At 38.5% G+C, this 21,037-nt stretch overlaps 1 protein-coding gene across 1 annotated transcript in view; it reads right to left on the minus strand.

Annotated features, from left to right (window-relative positions):
• Positions 1-202: 202 nt before the first annotated feature.
• The window catches only part of SH2D4B (SH2 domain containing 4B), a 54,377-nt gene continuing 33,542 nt past the window's right edge, over positions 203-21,037 (minus strand). Inside the window, exons 8-9 of the mRNA XM_040071674.1 lie at positions 3,598-3,818; positions 203-370 (exon numbers count right to left, since the gene is read on the minus strand). Coding sequence (XP_039927608.1) covers positions 278-370; positions 3,598-3,818 — 314 coding nt within the window. The 3' untranslated portion in view covers positions 203-277. The remainder of the gene's footprint in view (positions 371-3,597; positions 3,819-21,037) is intronic.

A 21,037-nucleotide genomic window follows, 5' to 3' on the forward strand; every position in this document is an offset into this window, starting at 1 on the left:
TTGCGTTCAGTGCAATTGGCTACAACCCCTTGACAAATTTTTGGAAGTAATCCTCTTTTGCAATTTGCTGGTAATTTCTCACCTTTCAAGTGCTAGCAATATGAATAATGATGACCATTCAGATGCAAACCAGAAATATTTTAGGCTTCGTAATGGGAATACTTTTTGGTCACAAGACCAGTGGCTTTAAAAGTGAGTTAACTACTTCCATTGTTTACTTTTGTAACCATCTATTACTACAGCTATCCAGGATGCATTCCTGTTGGTCCTGGATCAGTTAATCAAATAAAGGGCTGTAGTCTGGTGGATTCTTCTGCTGTCCACATGGCTCCAGAAGTAGCTCCCCACCTGAGGATGTGATGATTTCTTCCTGGAATGATAAAACCAATTAAAATATCAAAGATCTAAGCCACACCTACCTTCTAAGAATAGCAATAAAGGCCAACACATCACTGTAACTGGCAAGCAACTATGAATAAACTTGATAAAATAATTACAGACCAGCAAAAGGATCTTATTGATTAATCATTTTCTTCATGCTTTGTTTATCTCTTATTTATGCTAGTAGCAACTTGTGCCGCTATCAAACAGTGAAATCAGTGCACACAACAGACTGGTTTGTACCACTTGTAAGTTACTGCACTACTTAGGAAGCCAGCTACAGATGCCTATAAGGGTGTTCTCATGGGTTAATTGAACAGACAGATGCCCGTCTTAGCATGCTGCTACCCCCAGGCAAACTGAGCTCAATGTTGAGTGCTCACACAGCAGTAACAGCTTTCTGACTGACAACAACAAGGTGAAAGAGACTGCCCTTGCAAGGTAAAGGCAGTCTGTTCTCACAGCACCTATTCCCATTCATTAAATATTCACGTGCCAAGCATGTCATTTCAGACTGATTACCAAGACATCGACTGGAAAAGAGGAGAACTTGATCTTTGCACTTATTCCGACAGTAATGATAGTCCTTTTTTGTTTTTGTAGATGTTTAAGACTGATAGATGCACCAAAATTAGATGGAATCCAGAATTATATTGACTAAAATAGCAATCCTTCATCTGAAAGTTTAGATCCAAGATACGGATCTATATATGGACCTAATATTTTCAAAACCTACCCAGTTTCTATTGAAATTCAATGCAAATTTGGTGCTTGATTTCCTCATGCAGGCTCCCAGTTGTTCACTCCCAATCACTACACCAGACTGAGAATCAGTTCAGAAAGTTCCTACCCAAATAAAATTATTTTCAGAATCACAGAATCATTTAGGTTGGAAGAGACCTCTAAGATCATTGAGTTCAACCTTCGGCCAATCATCACTTTGTCAACTAGACAAAAGGGTTGTAAGGAAGTAAATACAAATATTTAGCAATGATCTCAGATAGGTAGTTGATGCTTGCCACACAGTATTTAAATGCAGATAATGGAAAAAAAGATGCAGACTCATACATATTCTGTAAGGTTTATTCTTCCAACTAATGGTTACCACCCCCTTGTGTCTGCCAGCCAGGTTGCTTGAGTGACCTCTCCATTTTTTAATCAAAATGAAGTCAACAGGTATAAGCAAATAAAAAGTTAGTTAAGCCAGCCCTCCTCAAGCCCTCAATAAAAAGTCTATGCAACCTTTGGGATAAGGAAGTATACTCTTGCCAAAAATAGTTGTGAGGAAAGCAGCACTTTCTCCAAAAAAATACAGCAATATCTGCAAGGGAAAATGTGCCCACAGCACAACCAGTCACATACAGATTGCTTGGGGTTACCAGGAGGCTTTGGGACAATTGACAGTGTACTTCACCAGAGAGGGCAGGCAGAAAAGCCACCATAAAAACCACGTGACAGATAGGATAAAATGCCTCCTTTGAAATGACTGCCAAAGGTGCCGTTTTTAATACAGCCATAAGCCAGACAGGGAAAATAGAATTGTGTGTTGGCATTAAAGCTGAACCAGTTTCCCTGATAGGCTTACTACAGGGGCAGCTATTAACTCTTATCATGGGAGACCTAAGCAAGCTTTTTCCCTCTATTTTAAATGTCAGGAACTGAAAGACATTCTGGTTCTGACAAGGGCTCTGCTGAAAATAGATGTGTTCCTAATACAGTGATTGCCTAACATGAGCTGTGATGAAAATCACTGGAACATCACTGGAACAGAGATGGCTGGATGGTTGTCACCATCACCAGGAGCAGAGGGGAAACTACATTAGCCAGACGTTCTACATCCAGCACCTCATAATCTGCATTTGAGGTGTTTTTCCTGCCTGCTTTTCTTTCCGTGACAAGGCCCTCTTTCTAACCTGGAAAGAGGTTAGACTCTTTCCAGTCGCACTGGGGCTGGCTGGGGTGGAACTTCACAGCTGCCTCTGCTCCATTGTGACGTTTTGAATTTGTGGCTAAAACAGTGTTGCTAACTCGCTACAGTTTTGGCTATTGCTGATCAACGCTTGCACAGCACGAAGGCTTTTTCTTTTTCCCACTCAGGCCCTGCTGGCAGAGTAGGCTGGGAACAAGTGATAACAAGGAGGGGACACAGCCCAATTGGTTAACCCAAACTGGCCAAAAGGACACTCTATACAAGGAGGATATCAAGGATTTGAGCTTCCCAGGTGGCCATTGAGAAAGGATTTATTTAACTTAGGGGAGAACATATATTTTAGTCAAATGTGACACCTGCCATCACCCCATGTGGAAATACAATTTGTGGACATTTAATGTCATTGTGATCTCTGAGGGGACACTAAGGCAACACTAAATGGAAAACAAGATAAAAGCAAGACTTAAAAGATAGAAAATTTAGAAGAAAAATAACCTGAGACTGAATACTTTAAAAAGTAAAGGCTGTGAAGAAAAGGAGGAGCAAAAATTTATAGAATTACTCTGAGACAAGAATGAGAAAAGGATAAAATAGGAAAGGGAACTAGAAAAGAGAGAATAAGGAGGTATAAGGGTGGCTAAGCAAAAAGCAGAATTAAAATGGATGAAGATAGGGAGAGATGCAAGACAAAAACAATTTATGCTTTCAGAAACAGAGCTACTGTTTAGTTACAGTCTGGCAAGAAACAGAACCTAGAGGTAGAGTAATTCAAAGCCATCTAAAGTCGAATCGTAAATTCCTCTTGCAAGATTGTTTTGGGTAATAAGGAATGACCCTTAATACATCCCTAAAAAGAACCCCTCCATGTTCCCTTCTTTAGTGCAGGGTCACACTCTCTTGCTTTTGCACATTACAGCCCTCACATCAAAGGTAGAAAAATGCTGAAATTTCATTGAAAGACCTTTCTATGGTATTTCCAATCCAATTTTCCGCAGCAAAAAAGCACAGAAAGCATTACATCTGTCAGCCCTTATTAGGCCATTTGTAGCCAAGGGGAGTACACAATGTATAAGGGGACACAAGTACATACTGGAGCATTTGAAAGAAGGGGAAAAGCCTCCGATTCACTGCAACAGAAGTATGGATGTTACAGCTAGGCTTAGTGTACAATATTCTTTCCCACTATGGTTATTCCTATTTTCCAGTGTGGTTTCAAGCTACATGGCTCCTCATTAAATTATTCATCCATTCCACTCAGCTATTGATCTCCACCTAGCAAGTGTTACCTTGTGAAAATCAATCAGATCTGTGAGTGTTGGGTGTCGGTTTGGATCTACCCCCAGGAAGCTGTAGAAATCCCCCGAAGCATCAACCAGGAAGTGCTTGAAGCCATTTTGCTGGCGATAGGACAACGCGTAGCCCCAGATCTTCTCACTGACTCGTACCAGGAACGCGCCTTCAGATTTATTCATCAATAGCTCCTCTGCTTCCTGACGGCTAATAATGCCTGGCAAGAAAAAAACCCATGGTTACGCAAGTAACAGGTCTGCCAGACGCAATCAAATGCAGCAAATACTGTGAAATGGGGCGGAAAAAACTCCACAACTAATAATAGTTGTTAGAGCAGTATGTATTTAATCTCTGTCTCATGCTGAACAGAAGTGAAATCACAATGGTGTAACTTTTGAGGACTGGAATATTTCCAGGAGTCTAGGAGGAGATGGAGACAGTGTTTATGCTGTTTGCCTCTGAAGGATAGCTGTAAGAGTTTTGATGGAGTCTCGTGGGTTTTTTAATTTGATGATTGAGACTTGCTTTTCCCATCCTTACTGCTTTTTCAAAGGAGATGCATAAATGCAACTGGCCTATCAAACCACTGAATTCTGGACAAGCCACCATTTAAGCAGATTAGCAAGGCTTAGCATTGCAGTTTGAATTTGCAATACATTGCTGGTATTTGCAATTGTATTGCAGTTGCCTTATAATTGCTTTATGGGTTCTACAGAAGGAACATAAAGCAAGGGCCAGGAGAAAAAGCATTTCTCTGCTTTTGTACATCCACACACATACACATCTGTAGATGCATATAGGTAAATTGGGGGAAAAGGTTTAATGGGAGTAGAGTTTCAAGAACTTCCCCATTTTATTTTTTTGTGTTGGAGCAATCTTCATTTCTTGTTCCTTCTGATTCTGGGGTACAACATTGAAGTTGCTGGTACTTCTGCTTGCATAGAGGTTATAACAGATAAGACCTATTCTGATCCCAACCCACAACAAAAGTGTGATCGGAATTGCACCTGGCACTGAACCAGGTCCTACCATGCACCCAGAGAGCCTGGTCCCAGTCTGTCTGGTCGGCCTAGAGGACAGTCAGCTCATGTCTCAATTATCTGTGAAACACCAGATGCTCACTTCATCAGGAGCAGATGTTGAATTAGGCCATTCTGAATGTGAACATGGCACATACGTCACTAAATAATGTATGTACATGTTCCAAAGTTATTCTCTGTGGGGATAATTTTCTCCAAACAATACATGTAATATTTAATGGAACCACTTGTCATCATAGAATCCAACACATGTCCTAGTGAGAGTTCCATGGAGTCCAAGTAATGAAAAGCCACATTGTTTTAGTGTAATAATAAGCATAATTCAGGGATTATCAGTTTATATCTACGAACCTCATGGAGTGGGGCAGAGCTTCCAGAGCTCACAGAAGATGAAGACGCTCATGAGGAGCCAATACAAGCTAAGATGAAGATTGAAGCTGGGGAACTAAAATTTACAATAGATCTGATCTTTTTGAGATCCCACAATAAGGTGGGATAGTAAAGGCTTGAAACACTCAAATGCATGACACTAGCAACCATCTCTGGTCTGGGAGAAGGTGAAAAACCCAGCTCCTTCAGCCACTCAGAAAGACCAAAAGCATAAAAGCAGGGAATATGAAGTAATGGCTTCCCTGTAGTGGAAGAACTAGAGCAGCTATGATTTATACTCCCAAGGAAAAGCATAGTTCAAAGCAAATTTCCTCAGGTCAACTTTTCCAATTCTCTCCCACAGGTGCAAGCCTATACTTGGACTCTTAAACTGACTGAACATAGTTCTGGTTGTTCATTGGGAAGGACACAATTAATCTACAGCAGGATGATGTCAAGACTGTTTATGTCATCCTTGAGACTGCCAAAGTCACACAGAATTTAAAAAACGCTGTTATCAGTACGGTGGCTTGTGGACTGTGCTGTGACTGAAATAGTCAAAAAATAACCAAGGGTCTAAAGTACCGTATATAATAGTCATGTCCATATAAAAAGATATTTCAGCCCTTAATGATAAATGTGTATACATAAAAGTCATACATTATAATTTCTCTGGTTTTTCCAGCAGGAGTAGCACATGAAATTAATTACATGCACAAATATTTGCAGCAGTAGGATCTTACAGTGTACTGCTGTTGAAGAGGTTTCACCCACTCCTTCCTTTAGTCACAATACTTTTTGAATAATGCCACAAAACAAAAAAGAGATCAATATATTGTGTGAGAAAAGCTATAGCTGAGAGGTAACAATAGCTCTGCCTCTGCTATTTCAGAACAGAAGCAATAAAGTCTAAAAAGCAAAGCAAGGGAGTAAATCAAAGACATCTGGTAATAGAAACAAAGCTGTTGAAGCTATTCACCATCTGCTGTTAAGGCAGAACAAACTCACATGGGACTAGATCTTCAAAAGTGTTCTGTTTCCATTTAGGCATTGAAATAAATGGCCAGGCTTAGAAAAAAAACCCCAACAAATAAAAATAACAAAAATTCAATAAAAACCCAAACAAAAACCCAGCACATTTGCTGGGGTTTGGGGGTGAGTTGTGGGTTTTTTGTTGTTTTGTTTGTTTTCCAAACTCTGGCCAGAAACATCATGGCAAGAGCCCAAGAGCCAAGGGGTCCTGAATTCCTATGTAATGCTTTTGCTATTTACAGCTAGTAAGATATTTCATGCTGCGCCGCAGGTTAGTAATCTAAGTCCTAGTAACTAGTAGTATTTATGGATACTGATAATAAAGAAAATATACACAATTGGTCACAAAAAGCAAAACCTAAAATATGTGTAAATAAAACCTTCCTGTCTCCATAGAACTGCACTGGGAGACAAAGCTGGGCTGTACTTAGAAATCAACAGATAAAGCACACATTTGAAATATACTCATGGATGAGTTATGTCAGTACTCAGGGGCCAGTATGGGGCCAGCTTTCTCTGAGCCACGTAGGCAAAGCAAAGTGAGACTGCTTTGGGAGCCTCTGGAGAAAGTTTTCTTTGCTCCACACTCACCACCTCTTCTCCAGCACAATTTCAGGAGTCGAGCATGCAGCAACATACCTCAGATGGAGATAAATCTGTGCTGGGGAAAGGTGAGCAGGAGCCCATTAGCCATTCTTCACCATTCCTCTCCTTCGTAAACATCCTGGCACATTTCTGGCATATGCAGAGTTGGGAAGCAACACCTCAGTGAGACTCAGTGTGCCTTGCTCAGTGTAGGAACTATGCCCTGGGCTATGCACAGACATGTATAGGAAACCAAGGCCCAGAGGAATAATGTATTTCTGGTGGCAGGAGATCCCTTTAGGCAAGGATGAGCCACACTGATAATCCATCACATCCTAAATGAACTCTCCTTGAAGACTTACTTGGTGCCTAGGACAATCTTGAGTCTCTATACACAGGAGAAATTCAAGGAAAAGTATCACAGGTGAAAATGTATAGGCCTCTTTTGTTTGGGTGGGGGTTTTGAAGGGTTTGTTTGGTTTTTTTTGTAGGTTGGTTGGTTTGGGGATTTTTTCCTAACATGGATTCAACTCTCTGTTTTGTCAGGGTACGACAGTTCTTCGAATAAAGCAAACTCAGTCCTCAGAAAATTTCTTAATTTCCTAAGAATAGGATTCTCTAAAGCAATCAAAAACTTGCTGGAAATCTGAAAGGAATGGGTGCATTACTTCTCTGGAAATCTTAAAAAACCCATCTAAATGAATAATGAAGCTATAATGTTTTTTTTTCTTCAGGTTTACAGAAAATCAGGTGTGTTACATCCATTGTGAGCCGGTGCGGCTCACAGTTAATTCCCTATGCACTCTGCAGAAAATACTCCTCTTAATTGTCTCCCTCAGAGTTCATTCTACATCCAACTATCAAATACTGTAAAAACCCTTTATACCCACTGTCAAAACATTTACACCTTATTCACTAGCAAGCAGTGCAGCACATAAAAGATAGGTGTTGGCATTACTTGTCTGAATATGCCACTGTTTAATAGAGCTGTAAATTTTTCTATTAATGTCTCCTCAAAGCCTAGTGTTGGTTTCTTTTCTTCCTTCTTTTCAGTACAACCTATAGAATACACTAGCTGGGAGGAAAACAATTTAACCTCTCTTCTCTTTGTGCATTATTGTCAAGTATCAGAAGAAAAAAAATCTGTAACCTTTTATCTCATATATATGTTTTTTTGGTTTTTTTTTTTTTTTTAGATAGAGGCTTTTCTGACCTAAAATCCCTGCATTAAATCTCTGCTACTATGCTTGAATTTTTTGTGAGTTTTCTCCTCTTGTCTAAATAGCTTTGGAAAAGAAGCTTATGCTAAAAGATGGAATAGTTAACCATTCCATTTTCAGTGGCTTCTCAAACTAAATTCCTGTGTGTAGTTTACTATGTATGATCAGTAAATCATGAGAAATCATTGGTCAAGGATATTTGATTTTGTACTGTTTTCACTGTTGGAACACTGTTCTGTTTCGAAGTCAGAAGTCTAAATGTTTTAGTGAACTCAAAGATCAACAACAGGAAGGTTGGGATTTTGGTTATGCTTTTGTTTGGTTGGATTTTTAAATCAGTAAATACTTCCAGGCCTATATAAACGTTCTAGACTCTGTTATAGATACATGACATTTCCTGCAAGTAAAATAAATGGAAAGGAGTATTTATGGAAATGTAGTTATGGAAAATAAATACATGCATGAGGATGTCTTCTGAGAAAATATCAGTACACTAATCCAAGTAGGGAATTTTGTTACAAATATTATTGCTGTAGGATGCATTCACCTCCTTACAATACAGATGAGATTGAATTTTTATTTCTATTATGTATGAAAAAGATATCAAGCTATACAGACCATCAATAAACTTGTGTGATGGGTGCGTGACGTGACACACACAGTAGATATGAAGACCTTGCTGTATCTACTGAAACATGAAAATTTGCTTAATCACTAAAGCACACAGAAATATCTCAGTAAAGCCTGACAGGGTAGAAATTGTACAACAAAGTAATAAAAACAGAGCAAAGAAATGGATTTATGCTCTAATCCTAGCTCAGAAAACTGAAACAATTCTGTCCTGATACCAATAGTCACTGACACTGTGTTTTGTGTGCAAATTGAAAAGTGTGACAGGTTTTTTAGAAGGTTAGTGGGCAGTATTCATCATCCTTTCTCCAGGTAGACAAAATGTTTGCATTCATTCAGTCTTGGTCTTGCAAGCAAGTAACGGGAAATTCTAGTTTGTGGACATCTTTTGCAAGCATTTCACTTGTTTACTTTACTCACCTTGTTACTGCTCATCTCAATTCTCAAATTTTACTGCATTTGAAAATGAGTGAGAAAAAACTTCTAGTATGCAAATTAGATCTAAAGCAAGGAAAAAGATGACAAAGCTGACACATGCAAGCAGAAGAGGGGAAAAGAAAAGCCCTCCTGGGATCTATTTATGTTTTCATAACTCCAGCCATCATTAGGCTCTTGTTTCTCCTAAATACTTCTGAGGGAAACAGAGATGAACAAACATGGAAGACTAAGCTTTTACCAAACTGACTGCACAGAACAAAACCCACAGTGAGATTCTTGTTTACTTTGGATTTCTGAAAAAAAAAAAAAAAAAAAAAAAAAAAAAAAAAAAAAAAAAAAAGGGCAAAGTAGAAGAATTAGAGTAGTCTCTTAGTAGAACCTTCCTGGCTTTGTACAGTTCTTTCCAAGGTAACACTGCTGGGTGACACTCCAGGGGGAGCAGATAGACCAAAGGCAAGAGCAGAGCATGGAACAGCACTGCTGCTAATTAGCCTTGGCTGGGCTGACCTTCCTGCAGAGATCTCAAAGAGCCCATCACTGGGGGATGGGCAGGTGCTGGAGGGGATGTGGGAGGTACAGCTCTGAACACACAGAGACTGAGGAAAGTCTGTGAAGCTGGGGCTAATTGTTTCTGGAATCAAAGGCTCCTTTAAAAAATAATTTAAAGAAATATATAGAAGCAGAAATTATTTCCGATTCAAAATCAGCAGTCCCTGAACACTTCACTCGCTGAAGGCACCACAATCAGAACTGAGTGCCAGTTCCCTGACTTGCTGGGCAAGCTGCATTTGGAACTCGACCTGCTGCTCACTCGGTATGTGGAAATGTTACCATTTCCCACTTCCTGCCAGTGGAAGACCAGGGTGAAAAACTGCAAGCATTAAAACTGCTGTCAGTCTCAGGGATTGTTGTGGAAAAAAACATGTCTCCTTAGATTTTTATTTACTTGCAGCATCTTCCTTCTCTCAAGCCTGTATTCACATTTAACCATCAGGATTTTCTTTTAAAAACAGTGTCAGAAGAAATACTTGTACTTGCAAATCTATAGGTGTTTGATCTCAACAAGAAAGACGAGTCAAGCATAAAACTTCAACTGTGCAGTCTTTTAAAACAGCTACATATTTTGCTATCTCTGAAATAAGCATTCAAGTGTGCACTGAAGTGTGGAATACTTTACAAGACAGGTAAATCCATAATCACTATTTAAAAAATTAAATGCTAATATATATACGTATATACTTACTTATTTTAACACTTACTTTAGTGCTTCTGCACTACACATTTAATATATTGATGTTTCTTAATAAGTAAGATGCTTCTTTTTGTCTTCAAATAATTTTGACATAAGAAGAATACTATATACTAAACCCAAATATATATATTTTCACTCACAGTCTTTCAGTATTGCTACATGAATTAGTCTTGATGGTTCTGAATTGTGAATACTTGGCTGCTTAGGCACACAAACATTTAAGTTTGCAATGCAGAGTAGTTCTTATATGTAACCTGTTCTAAAAACATGGCCACATTTACGGATGTATAGAAGAGACAGTAAATAATGAATATTCATTTAAAAAGGCTGCTGTGGGCTAAGAAAAAATAAACTCCATCCCAGCCAAAAGCAGGATATTACCCCACCATTTGCATGCTCTATCATGAATATACCACTCATAGAGAAAAACAAGATTTAATTCAGTGCCCAAGGATTTCATATCTACACTGTGATTGATATTATACTGAATAAATTATATAATAAATCAGCATAAACTCTGGCAAAACAGGACCTGATTAAATTTCACCCTGTATATTGAGCAGCCATTTATTCTGAGGCAGTTTTTTACCCATTATACCCATTTTTTCACCATGTAATTAAGTACAGAAAATACAGAGGAATTAAAAAAATCAGGCCCATGTCCACACAGCCTGGGCTGAGACAACCAGCTGCCAAAAAGCTTTCTAATAATAATAGCAATAAATTATTTAGAATTGTAACATGCTCTGATTTTCTATCAAAACGAATAAGACAGCAGCATTAAGTCCCAGTGCAGTTCCCTGTGCCACTATTGCCATAGCTGTAAATGGCTAGGAAAGAGAGTAACTGTATTTAATAAATGCAGAAAAGGAATTAATTGCTTAGGTAATAGGAAGCAGATTTCATCAAGCCAAGTGAAAAGCAGAAAAATGGACAAGAATGTTTTGAAATCATGGTAGCTGCATGGCACAAACTATAAAAAGGCAAACAAAAGCAAAGCAGATGTGTCTAGAACACTACATGTTATCGGTATCCCTGCCATTATCAGATCATCTCCACAAACAATTAAAAAAACCCACCAAAACAAAACAAAACCCCACCTACTCAAACACCCCCCCAAAAAAGTAAAAACAAACGAACAAACAAACAACTGAAAACTGGACAGAAAAACAGTGCATTCAGTCATGAGCCAAATTATAAAAAGCCTGAAATTCTTAGTGGTTAAAACTGAGAGAAAAACAACTGTGATACTTTCTCAAGCTCATCTCTAGATGAGCTAGAAAAATAGGAAAATAATTTTAGAAAAAGGTAATTCTCAGGCATTCTTTCCTTCTTCACATTTTTATAAAGCTTTTCAATATGTCTTGTATAAAAGCAATGAATATTTTCATTATAAAACAAAGAGTGCTTAAGAATATTTTCAACACATATTCCATTTTTTCATGATTTTGTTAAATTGAGATAAATATCAACACTTCAAATTTGGACTTCAAAACCGAAGTCACTGTCTTTATTAGATGTTTGACATGTTTTACTTGGATGTAACCACACAACCAAAATACAGACTACAGCTTCAGGCAAACAGGAAATATATCCTAATCCTATTTAGAAAAAATCTTAAAAAAATAAATGAGATGTACTGAATGAAAGCACATTTTAGAACATTGAAGAACAATTATCATGTTAGTGTTTATAAGAAGGAAGACAACTGCATTGGCTTTAGACTAGCAGATGGATTGAAATAATTTTCTGTATGAGGCATCTCTGAATGAAAACTTACTTTCCATAAAAACAATTAATTTGCATTTCTACCTAAAACAAACAAGCTTCACAATGACTTCAGTGAAAGAGCGAAGTAAAATGTTGACATGAGTAATGACTCTTAGATATTCAAAATCTGCTTGCGTGTAAACTGAAACCCAAAGCTCTCCACAGACACCCATGCTCACTGAGGTTTATTCAAATGTCAAATTGCTGTGAACAAGGGTCTTGAATAGTGTAACACAAAATACACTAAAAATGTGGGTAGGAAAGGTTTTGTAATTCTACTGGTTACCAACAAAGAGGTGATACCTAGGCTGGTCATGTTTTGAGCGTTATGAATGTTCAAAGCCTTCTTTGGGAGCCTTCCTGCTACATTGCTAGTTTAAATGGCTTTATTTATGCTAATATTGATTTGTTATTCAGTACGCGGGGAATGCATTATGAATAAAACTTCATTAATTTAATGGTCTCACTGCAAAAGCGTTTGTCAATGAACAGACATTGAAATATCTAGAAGATAATTGAGTTACATGGTAGTAAACAAAATATCACACTACACCCTCTGACAAGGTACAAATTTGCCAGAGTTGCTGATATTTTCCATTGGCCTTTACATATTGATACTGATTTGTATTGCTGTATCCGTGCTTTTTATCTGACTACATGGGATTTGGTTTTGATTCTTCATTGCATCCAACAAGATTCTTTAAACCACTAGTTTGACTTCCAGCAGCAAGGGTTGGCTTTTATACCCTGGGGCCCTTTCTCCGCCCTTTGTGTTTCCGTGTCCCTTATGGCACAGCTGAGGGTTGCTGCATGCTCCCAGGTGAAACTCTTAACTTCAGGGAGAACCTAGACTAGTGCCACAGATTTGGCCCACAGTTTCTAGCCTCTCATGAATACCTTGAGCAGATAGCAGCTGATAAAGGCAGTCACATGTGCAACTGGCTCTGCAATCACCACAGCAATGTGTGAGTACGAGGCAAGGAAGCTTTCCAGGAGGCTTTACTGATCGCGTTCCCTGGCCATGAATTAGACAGAAGCAAAGCACTGGAATGCATTCTGTTTGCTTTTGCCTAATAAGGAAGCCCTCAATTTGTAACAAAAAATACAACCCACAATCAAAAATTACCGATGAACCCTTCTCCTTTCCATAATTAATTAATAGATCCAAAAAATACAAAACCCTGACTATATAAACACATACACATGCTCACAATGGTTGCTAAAAGCACATATATCTTACACTTCAGACGCTATAATCTCATGGGTGTTGAAGAAGCTGTCAAAACACATTTTCCATAAACCTAAATGACAAATGTACTAGTAAATCATAGTGTTAGAGGAGCTCACTCAGAAGAAGGAGAAAAACAAAAGCCACAGTTGACACAGAGCCCTGGAAAATTCAAATTTTCCAGCTGAATGTTTCAACAGATAACTAGGCAGAAAATGTACTGTGTTCTTCGCTTTTCATGCTTTTCGCTCTGGTGAAGGAATATGGTTTTTTTCCTTGAATATATCCCCTTTGTGTAAAGTTTAAGAATGTATTTATTTTTTAGGTGCATTAGCAATCTGACATCTATGTTTATCTGTGAGAAGCTTCCAGATGACATCACTGAGCTCACAAGAAATCTTTCTATTTTTTTTAATCAAGTAATTATTATAACTTTTATTGCTAAAAGGTATACAAATTTAAATCATGGTATATCTGGAGTAATTTCCCGTATTCAAATTAAAACAGCAGTTCCAGATAGATTTCTACAAAGCACTTTCTGCATCTGCTTAAGAAACTGTACTTTATCTAGTGCAAAGAAAAGTACATCTAGGGATACTATTGATAACTAATTTTTCTTCTGACACACTTGGCTACATTTGGAACTTTAGGCTAGCTTTGTTAATTACAGCGCTTTCTAGCTGCTTGCAGCATTCTTGCACATTGATTTCGTGTCCTGTTCCTCAGGGGGAAAAGTTACCTTTAATCACTCAATAAAGTGAACCAGACACTGAAACACTGTTGAAAGTCAAATGAAAACAACATTGGGATAGTAAAAACTTCACACCTAACCAGTGGCAGTGTAGCAACCAGGTGCAGCTCTGAGAGTGACCCAGTTCTGGACATCCCCTGGGGTCTGACACAGTTCTCAGGTAAGGCACCAAAAACCAGGCACTAAATTGCCTTGTTTCCTACCAGTAGTGGAACTAAAGCGAGTGAGCTGGCAGCTAGGCTCAAACCCACAGCAGGATAACCTGAATGAGGGGTTTGAAGCCTCTACTCAGAAACAGAAATTACTTCAATGGAGGAACCAATTTCATCTCAAGTTCCAAAAATGTTATAAACAGAAGCAGGCACAAATTTTTACTTAATTTTTGAAAACAAAATCTGGAACTAAGATTCTTTCATTTTTGCTAAATTTTATGAATGAAACATGGTAAAAGGAACTGAACACATACAACAATTGTGCAGAATTACTTGTTCCTACCACCATCTTAGTTCATAAAGCTTCTGTCTCCATCCTGTAAACAGTAACGCGTTTAAGAGAGAAAATAGGAGAGGGAGTTGTGTCCCTTGACTAATGAACTGCTGCTTTCTTGTACTTTGGATTGAATATCTATAAATGTTTATGGCACACTTCAAGTCGAAAAGATTCCTTTTATCAAGCATATTGGAATGAATTTATAATAGCTACATGCACTCATGGAAGGTCCATGCTGTGTTTAATTGTAAGAAGCAGTGGTAACAGCAGTGGAAGAATGGTCCATGGAATTACATATAATTTAGGTCTCAGTCCTCTCCACTGCAGATTAAGAACTCTGGTGTACTTTATTATTGGTGTTAATCTTGGATGGAGAGCTAGGGTTTGAAGCAGTCAGAGCCAATGCCAATCAGCGTGCCAACCCGCACGGCTCTTTTGGAGCTTTACTTCTTCAAAGGAGTCCTGAGTTTGTGCTTTGACAATGCCATTCACTGAAAGGCCAGGAGAAGAAGGAAGAACTGACCTTTCTGAAATTGAAAGGGAAGGAAGCTGTCATTCCCCTAACGTTTGCAAGGGCAAGGCAAATTTCTGTCTCCCTCTCTCCCCCCCAATCTGTCTCCATGCCAGCAGCACACGGTGCAGTGACACACACAGGTTAGTTGCCTGCAGTCACAGAAATCTCTTCCCTCTGTTTCTCCTACTGTTACCTCCTGTGGGGAAAGGAGTTTGAGTGTCATGATCTGCTTCTAACCGGGTGAACTGGAATTAAGGTAAACAAGCAACATAAAACCAGCCCCAGACTTTCTCCCCTTTGCACGACTACACAGAATACACGCTGGTACCCTGTTTGAGAGCGTTGTCTTTGCTTAGCAGGAAAATAGTATTACCTCAGAGGAGCTGGCAAACTAATAATTTGTAATCTTTTCCCTTGAGGCTGGATCAATAGGACTGCAGGTTCAATGCCTAGCAGAGCAAGAAGAAGGACCAATAAGGGGTCCAGCTGCTGGGAAATCAGGGAAATTTACCGACCTTGGGTCTGCAAGTGTTTGCTAGGCTTTAAATAGATAAAATAATAAACATAACTCAGTCTATTGTAAGCTGATGAAAATATATACAGAAGCCTGTGAAAGAGAAAGCACATTCTTGTAAGCATGCTGGCAAAGGAAGAAGAGCTGCAGGGCATGCTGATAAAACTTAGATATAGACTAACAATAAGCAGGATATGAGCAATTCATCCAGGACTAACAAGGTTCTGCACAGGATACCTGTGGTTTGCTAGAGGGGATGATCAGGAAGCAAACAGACACAGCATTTAAAGGTGCACAGTATGAGCTGAATGTCTTGTGCTGGTAGTGACTGATATCTAAGAGTGCCTTGTGCATAGATAAACTCCAACTGGCACATCCACAATGCCAGTGGTAGGAGAAAGCATGGTCCAGCAGGTAAGGACCAGACTATAGTACATGTACAGGGGTGCCACTGCTCGGACTCAGGCTGCTGGACAGATGAATAAGGCCTTCTGCATTTGCTTTGGTCACCATCAAAGCATCCTAACTCCTTCCAGTCTTACTATAAGCAACCTGGGTCGTTTATAAGATGTCTTGGTTTTTCACACATGTGTAAAACTCCGCATTTTGTGTAAAATGTGACTTTCATGTCTTTACTAATGATTTCTTCCAAATAATCCTTGAACTTTTATCACATGGCTTTTATAAACCATTCCTCATATCTAAGCACTAAGAGCAGAGCTTTCTGTCCAGACATACCTCTCCTTTTTGTCTTAGACAATGTGATAAAGCCTGGAGGAGCTGCAGTAACAGAGAAATGTACTCACACACAGAGTAGTTCAAAATGGAGACAGAACTGTCATGAAAAATTACAGGGAAATACTGTAAGCTACCACGATGGCTTACTAAGCAAAATCATAATTGCTCACAATGGCATGCTCTAATAGTAGCAGATGGACAAGAAAATCTTAAGTGTTTTAAGTGAAAGGGAAAATGTCTTCAAAATGTAAAGGAATTTGATATTCAATATTTTTTGAGTAAATTCACATGGGAGTAAACTCTCTGACAAAGTTGCTGAATATTCTTCACTTATGCAAAGAATTGCCTGACAAAAACTTGAAAAGCCTCTTTTTTATTATTATTATTTTTAACTAACCCTGCACTGTCTGGGCTCTGTACCTGACCTGTTTGTGTCCATGAAATTGTTAACACACCATACCTGTTTCCCCTTTGTGCTCACGTGTTCTTTATTATCTCTCATTTCAAATGTCTACCATACCTGCTAAGAAAAATTGCTGCCTTCTATCTTCAGACCGTGCCAAATCTTTAGAATATTGCTTCCAGTTAAAAAGCAGCCAAGAAGGACAATGCATTGTAAAAGAATAAGAAAGCTCATTTCACATTAGCAATTAGCCTATTTACATTAATTATTCAACTGCCTCATTCTACAATTTCCCCGCTGTTCTTTTGTGCTTCCTTTCTCCTTGTCGTGTGTTACAGCTCACATTACCTCACTTTGATACTTTGCTCCCTTCCAAGAGGAGCCACGAGTCTAAAACATTTATTTTGTTTGCTAATAACCTGTCTGCGTAGACGCTTTGGAACTCTAATGGCATAAGAAAAACAATTCCAAGGCCTTCAAAAGAACTGACAGTCTGAAACAATCGTTATGACCTAAGTGGAATGAATTAGTGTGTGAAGGATCATCCTATTTCTCAGAAAACAACAAAACACCTCTCATTTCTTAAAAAAGAAGCTGAGAGCTGAATTGCTTCCTCAGCTCCCAAGCATTTGGGTTCTGTTACGTTAAGGGTCTGGCTTAAGACAAAAAAAATCAAGAATCCATCATAGGACCTCAACACTTAACTCCAAATACTGTGTGATCTTTGAAAAATACTATCAGAACAGCTAGTAAACGTTTGATTTTGAACATAATGTTCCATCTCACAGGAAGTAAAGAGATTATCATGACTCTAATAACAGCTTTCATACTTATATCCACCCATATAAAGAACGAATATAAAACTGCAAGGACAAACTGCTTCGTGTTTGGTGCTGCATTAAAACCTCTATGTGTAGGTTATAAAGATTACTGCTTTATAATAATTGTAAAGTAAAATTACAATAGTGTTAGTATTTAAAGGCAATGGCACAGACCCAACATGAGCCTAACCTCTGCCATTCAAATTCAAGACAGAATTTGCAGCCTCACAGAGGGTTTAGCAGCCCCTCTGTATAATTCACCCTGCAGCACCACGGGGCCAGGAATATCATCATTCTGTGCCTCAGGGCAGCGGTGAGGGAAAGCACAGAACTAAACAGCCTTGGCACCTCCTGTGCTCTGTGTAACCACGGGATGGGGACAGCAGAGGTGGCAGCCGGGCATGCCTTCCCACTCAGGCCCAACTGTACTTCTCAACCCTTCTTTAATGCAGGCTTATGTGATGAGAGTGTAATATGGTGTGCAAACTTATTCCATATCTGCTCTTCCTCCAAGACTCCCAACAAAGGTAACACCCATCCCTACCAAACTTTTCTGAGAAAACCACACAGATTGGGGATGGTGATTGATACTAATTAGCTGTGGCATTACTTGTTTTGCACGAAATCAAGCAGGTGGCAATATCTGACAGACTGTGTGGACTTGGGTGTATCCCTGCAGCCGTCACAAGTCACAAAGCCCACAGATATTTGAACTGCTGATCACAACTGTCTCCATCCTCTCTGAGAACTGACTGGCAGAGAACAGAGAACTTTACCTTTATAATAAAGGAAGTAGGACATAATCTCTTTGAAATCAATAATCTCAAAAGTATCCTTTTTTTTAATCTTTCCCTGACAATGGTTCAAAATAAATTTTGATTTTCTGTAACCTTTTTTATTTAATTTCACTTCCCCTTCTTCATTGCTTGCATAAATCAGAGAACTGGACCTGTCCTGCAAATGTGTGCAACAGGTACACTGATATTCACAATTTTAATTTGAGTCAGGAATTCTCTGATTCCGTTCCAGATGTTTCCCAGCCACAGAACATTTTAGATACCAAGCCTTGCATATATTGCTTTTTTTTCTTTTTTGCATCCTTTAAGTCCTGTGGGAGACAGTGAAAAGCTCTCAGTGAATTCAGATATTTAACAAACTTTGAAACTTTTTATCATCAGCTACAATTCTAGAAGAAAAAAGAATCCCAGACCCCTAGGGCTCAGTTTACTTAAGCAATCTACATGTACACTTTCTCAAACAGATGTAATACCTAGACAATGATAAAGCAGTGAATTAGAAAATAGATCATTAATATCAAGGAGGTTGTACTTCTGCTGGATTTACAACACTTGCTTTACATCTTCGTAACAAGCATTTATTGAAAAACTGTAAGGTTCCTCTTCAAGAGCAGAAGAAAAAGCATGCTTTTGTGCTCAAAGCAGAAAACTTTATTCCCTCTTAGGTGTTCTTCAAACAGACCACTCTCATTTCTACATACTTTAAAAAATATTACAATACCAGCTATATGTTATATTTCTCACAGTTCAGCTTTATGAATATGCCCAGTGCCCTCATTGCTGTTCAAGGACTCATAATTAATAGACTTTCCGAAATACCGCCCTTACTGAGAACACCTGATTTGCAGAACCATTATCACTCTCTAGATTTTCCTCTTGAAAACAAGTTTCTTCCTGAAAACAGCATTAGCCATCCGAGGTTAAAGCTTGATCTGTAAGCATTCCTGTTAAATTGAAAATTTTCTTCCCTGGCTCCCCTGACCTCAGAGATTATTCAGCTCCTGAATATTATTTGTCTCTGAGCATTCTTTCAACCCATCCTTTGATTTGCTCTGATCAGCTCCTCCACAGCTCCCCACTCCCTTAACTGCACCCCCACTCTGACTTCCCCCGGTGAAATGGGTCTGCACGATAGCACCATGCCGCTGCAATTACATTTTAAAGGTACAGCCTTTAGGGCAACTACCTCATGTTTCCAGATCTGTGATACCAGCCTCTGAACTTTCCTTTCAACCTGAAGGCAAGTGGAGATCTGATAGTGCTGCAGCAGATGCTTGGCAAACAAGCACACAGCCACCCACAGACAGGCAATGAATAAATTCTGTACTATGCTCATTCCACACCTGAGAGATCCCTGCTAGATTGTGTATAAACAGCAACAATCATAAAACATTGCTCTCAACTAAAGCTGGGGAAATATTTCGAGATCAACACCCTCTGCAAAGACTCTTATATTCTGAATGGAAAATAACCAAATGCAGAACAAAGTATGTGAGGGTGAACAGTCTTAACATCTGAAGTTAAAAATATCAAAACCATCAAAAGTAGCAGCTGACAAACTAATTGGAATGGGGGAAAAAAAAGTGCTGAAACAGATTGCAAGCACAACAGAAATGTTAAAGGGCAGATGACAGAGCAAACATGGAAATAATACACATTTTAGCCACCAGCAACATTTTGTTAAATACTTGGGGGAGGAAGGGTCTTTAGTTTTGTTGCCATAGGGAATTCTGCCCAAGTGTCTTATGTCTGCAATAAACTGAAAAATACAGTTTGCTAGGGCCTGTGATAGTCTGGCAAAACTCTTCAACCTACAGGGAAGACTGATAACTTTCCCTTTACTCTGCATGGGTCCCACAGGGGTTTGAAAAGAAAAATCCAGTTCAAAGTTAAACTTGGCAAAAACAAGGAAAGTGTCCCCCTTCCCAGCCTGTTTGAGAGACAGCTCTCCCATTGTGAACGCCAATCTACTTCCCTGATTTCAAACCATATCAGCAACTTGGCAAAGAATGCTCCTAATTCAAATTAACAAAAACCTTTCATACGACTTGATACAGCACGAGGATGCCCATATAAGTTTGATTCACATGCTAATACTCATCATTTAACAAGCAGGAAATCAGAATACAATTATTAACTTTCTGGTTATCACATTGTACATTTCATTAAATTTAGACCAATTTCTTAGTTTTTATTGTTAAAAAAAATTCTTGTCACTCAAACCTGAGGCAACTATTAGATGATACAAAAGAAATAGACACTGGTTACATTAAATTCCAAGGCAGTCCTGCTTACACCTTAATCACTGGCTCTGATTCTTTTTCACTTTAATAGTTTGAGAATTGAGCATAATCGCACTGTGGCCACAAAGTGGGCATAAGCTACTTTAAAAAAAAGTTCATTTCTGCACAACCCAAATGTAGTAAAGATCATATCATATGATATCATATCATATCATATCAATCATACCAATCATATAATAATTTTATTTAGGATAGGGTTAAAGTTGGGTTTCATTTATAAAAAACATTTAATTTTTTTTTTCTTTGCAAACTTAAAAAAATCATTCTAGATTGGAAGGTCAAATGAACTGTGTTTTGGCAGGGATCTATTATTCAAACAGAGCAAAAAATAAATTAATTTATACCCAGAATTCAGCTGTACATTACAGTTTGTATCTTTAACATGTCAATTTTTTTAATGAAGAAAATAGTAAAGCCTTTTTCAAATGAGCTAAAAACATCTGCTTGAATTTAGATAACTGATGAGAGAGAACTTTCAAGAGACAAATAGAGATGGATGAAGTTGAAGCTGATATTCATTTAAGAAGTTACTTTTTGTGAGT

The sequence above is a fragment of the Hirundo rustica genome, chromosome 8 (genome assembly GCF_015227805.2).
Source record: "Hirundo rustica isolate bHirRus1 chromosome 8, bHirRus1.pri.v3, whole genome shotgun sequence".
NCBI lineage: Eukaryota > Metazoa > Chordata > Aves > Passeriformes > Hirundinidae > Hirundo > Hirundo rustica.